The following is a 3,574-nucleotide window of genomic DNA, read 5'->3' as shown; positions in this document are numbered from 1 at the left end:
GTTCCCGCCCTCCTGCTAGAGGCGCAATCCCCCAACTCCATCTTTATCCCCCCCAGACCTTCAGCACCAGGAAAAGCCAGCAGCCTGTCTGGGGGGCCCTGTCTCCTGCCTTGCACTTGGGCCTCCCCAGGTCCCTAGGCTGTGGGGAGGGGGCAGGGGGCCCTGTGGCTCTCCCCAGGCTCCGGGGCTCCCCAAAAACCGGCTGTTCCCGGCCCTGGAGGCTCTAATCCACCCCCCTAGAGCCGACAGACGGCAGGAGCCAGCACTTTGTGTCCTCGCCCGCCCCCGTCACCGTGTGGGGCCTGCTGCTGCCAAGCCACCAGGCAGGGCTTCCCACATGCCAGCTCCGGGTGGCAAGTACCCGGCACGCTCCAGACCTGGCCGGGATGGTGGAGACACCACGCACACGCAGCCACACGCAGTGCACACGCAGCCACACGCAATGCACACGCAGCCACACGCAGTGCACATACAGCCACACGCAGCGCACACACAGCCACACGCAGCGCACACACAGCCACATGCAATGCACACACAGCCAATGGAGCAAAGGCCACTGATGCCAGCTGGGGATCTGGCTCGGTGGATCCAGGAATTTGCCTCTTGTCTCTGGGCCCAAATGCAATGGTGCTGGGAGCGGTTCCCCTGCGGGGTTGATCCGGGGTGACCCCGCTGGAGCGGCGTGCTGTCTACACCAGGGCAAGGGAGCTCAGCGAGCCTCATATGCAGTGGGGCCTAGGCAGCAGCGCCCCGTGGACTGGCCCTGGCTGGGCTGCCGGGCTGGAGCTGCGAAAAGGCAGCGGAGAGGCAGGACGCCCCCTCCTGGCCTGCAGAGAGAGCTCGGCTCCTCCCTGGCTCCAGCTTTCCCCCTCTGGACTCCCCCCCCCCCCCCCCGCCCGGGCCCCCCCCCCCGGCCCCCCCCCGGGGTGGGGCCCCCTCCTGGGGGAGCCCCCGGCCCCCCCCCCCCCAGCCAGAGTCATTGTTTCTTCCCGAGATGCCTGGTCCGACCCCCTGCCCAGTGCAGGCCGTGGGCCGGCCCGGAGCTCAGAGCAGCCAGGGACAGAGAACCCACCGCACCCCCGGGTTCATTCCCCTCCCTGGCAAACATCGGCGCCGTGTGGCCAGCCGGACCTCGGCCAGCGTCACCTTCCAGCCGCTGGAGCTGGGTCGAGCTTGGCTGCTGGACTGAGGAGCCCGTCAGCAAACGGCTGCTCCCCAGGGAGGCCAGGTCCCCCCGGGTTACGCTAACGGGACCGAGCCCCGGAGTGCATCTGGCTCACCTGGAGTCAGTGACCCGCCGCCCAGGTCCCACCACCCCCCCAGTCTGGGCAGCCACCCCCAGCTCACCTGGATGGGCAGGACAATGAGCGCCACGCAGATCATGATGACGACCAGCAGCTGGGAGGGCCAGATCTTGGGGGTGACGTCCCCGAAGCCCACGGTGGAGAAGGTGACGATGCAGAAGTAGAGCGAGTCGAAGAGGGTCAGGTTGTTGCCCGCGCGCTCGAGGTGCTGGATCCCGCAGATGCTGGGGGGACGGGGGAAGGGCCAGCCACCGGTCAGCGTCACAGCCAGGATCATCGGGATGGTTGTGACGAAGTGGGGGATTTTCTGGGGTTTTTTTCATGTTTTTCCAATGGTTTGCATGCGGAGGGGGTGGGACTCAGTGTCCCCGGGTGTTACTGGTTTAACGAGGGGAGGGGAGAGGGAGTTTGTTGTTGCAGAGGACCAGAGAGGGAACTTGGGACCCCAGCCGATGGCCTGGAGAATGGAGACCCCATTGGTGACCTGAGACCCGGAGACCCAGCCCAGGAGTCGCAGCCGGTTCTGGCCAGTGGGAGGACAATGGGCTGCGGGGAGAGGAGCCCGGTGACTTGACCAGCCGGTTCCAGCCAGAGGGGGCCAGAAGAGGGCTGAGAGGAGATGAGGCCCAGGCCACCCTGTTTATGACCCTGTTTTCCTGGAGAGAAGACAATGGACAGAGGCGGGGCTGGGGGCCGGGGATCTCAGATGCCCAGCTGGGAGCAGGGGGCTGTGGGCTGGAGAGGGGGAGCAGGCAGAGCCCACCTGGGTGCAGAGGGACTGGGATGTGCTGGGCTGAGGGAGGCCAGGCCTGAGGCCCTGAGAGTTTCCCGTGCTGTGTTCAACTCTCAATGAACCCTCCTGTTTTATGCTGGCTGAGAGTCACTCCGGTCTAGAGAACAGGGTTGCGTCAACCCCTTCGGGGGTGGAGGCCCCAGGGGTGCAGAGCGAGTGGACTCCCTGAGGGGGCCCAAGGCGAGAGACAGACGTGCTAAGGCTCCGAGAGGTGCGGCTCCAGGAGGTGGAGGGGCCTGACCCCGAGAGAGAGTGGACCCCCGAGAAGGGCTGTCTCACTGAAAGGGGCACCCCCCACGGACCGCATGGGGCCAGGAGTGGGCACGATCTGTGAGTCCGTGACAACGGTAATTACCCTGGTGACGCGCTGCCTGGTGAGTGACGTGCCTCGCCCCAGAGCTGGCTGCAGCAATGCAGCATGGGAGGGGGGCAACCCCACGCTGACCCCTGCAGGCGGGCGGGGGTACAGCATGCCACGCGCTCAGCCTGGCCGGCTCTGGGGGTTCAAGGCTCTGGGCCCAAGTGGCAGGTGGCCAAGGCCCAGCCGGGCTGCTGTCCATGGTGCTGCCACTCCGCTGCCCTCGGCAGCACAGCTCCAGCCATGCCCCACCAGCCCCAGGGGGGCGCCGCCGAGCCCAGACCCTTTGCTCCTTCGAAGGCCAGGGCCCGGGACCAGTCTGAGCCTTGTCCCTGCAGCTGGGGAAGGGCAGGAGCCTGGCTCCAGCAGAGCATGGTGCCTCCCCGGGCCCCACTCACCAGGTGAACATCAGGCAGACCAGGGTGCAGACCAGAATCAGGACCTGGTTGAACATGGCGGAGTGCGTCCGCTGGATGGCGCGGTGGAGATCGTTCTGCTGGGACGAGAGGCGGGGGGGGCGTTGAGGGGCCGGGTGCTGCCGTCCCCTCCCCCACCGGGCAGGCAACACGGATGGCCCTGCACAGCTGGGACACACGACACACACACCGAGCCCGGCACGTCTGGGACATTCAGCAGAACCCAGCTGGGACTGTGGGTGCTGCTCATTGGCATGGTGTGTGCCCCATCCCCACCCCCTGCCAGTCGGGGCCAGGGAGCCATTTGCTGCTGCTGAGAAGGGCCAGCAGAGGCGAGAGAGGGGGGAGGCAGAGCCGTGTCCCCCACCCCTGGGCGAGCCCCCCCTTCCCCAGCCTTGAGACTCACAATCATGTTCTCCAGGGCGTGCTTGGCCAGCCAGCAGTTCAGGAACACCGGGATGAAGAGATTGCGCAGCGGGGGCCAGAACACCTGAGCATGGGGGGGGGGAAGATTAGCAGTGGGGGGGCACAAAGCCCCACAGAGCCCCGCCCCCAGCACAGGACAGACCTCCCAGCAGCAGGAATCTGCCCTGTCCTGTGATTTGCTGGATGTGGGAGGCTGAGGACCAGTCAGGGCGGGGGTGGGGATGGTGTCTTGTAGGGATCCCACTTCTGCCACCATGGGCCCCTGGCCTAGGACAGG

At 66.8% G+C, this 3,574-nt stretch overlaps 1 protein-coding gene across 1 annotated transcript; it reads right to left on the bottom strand.

Moving 5' to 3' along the window:
- Nucleotides 1–1,347: 1,347 nt before the first annotated feature.
- Nucleotides 1,348–3,361, bottom strand: LOC113409014 (potassium channel subfamily T member 1-like; the record flags this gene model as incomplete). Its single annotated transcript, XM_026662542.1, has 3 exons — nucleotides 1,348–1,528; nucleotides 2,854–2,948; nucleotides 3,278–3,361. Coding segments are annotated over 3 exons (360 nt in total), but the record flags the coding sequence as incomplete, so codon positions are not given.
- Nucleotides 3,362–3,574: the final 213 nt, after the last annotated feature.

This window comes from Terrapene carolina, unplaced genomic scaffold, assembly GCF_002925995.2.
Source record: "Terrapene carolina triunguis isolate 2854851 unplaced genomic scaffold, T_m_triunguis-2.0 Scaffold28329, whole genome shotgun sequence".
NCBI classification, from domain to species: domain Eukaryota; kingdom Metazoa; phylum Chordata; order Testudines; family Emydidae; genus Terrapene; species Terrapene triunguis.
The sequence above is the reverse complement of the archived record's forward strand: the minus strand, read 5'-3'. Positions and strand labels throughout refer to the sequence as shown.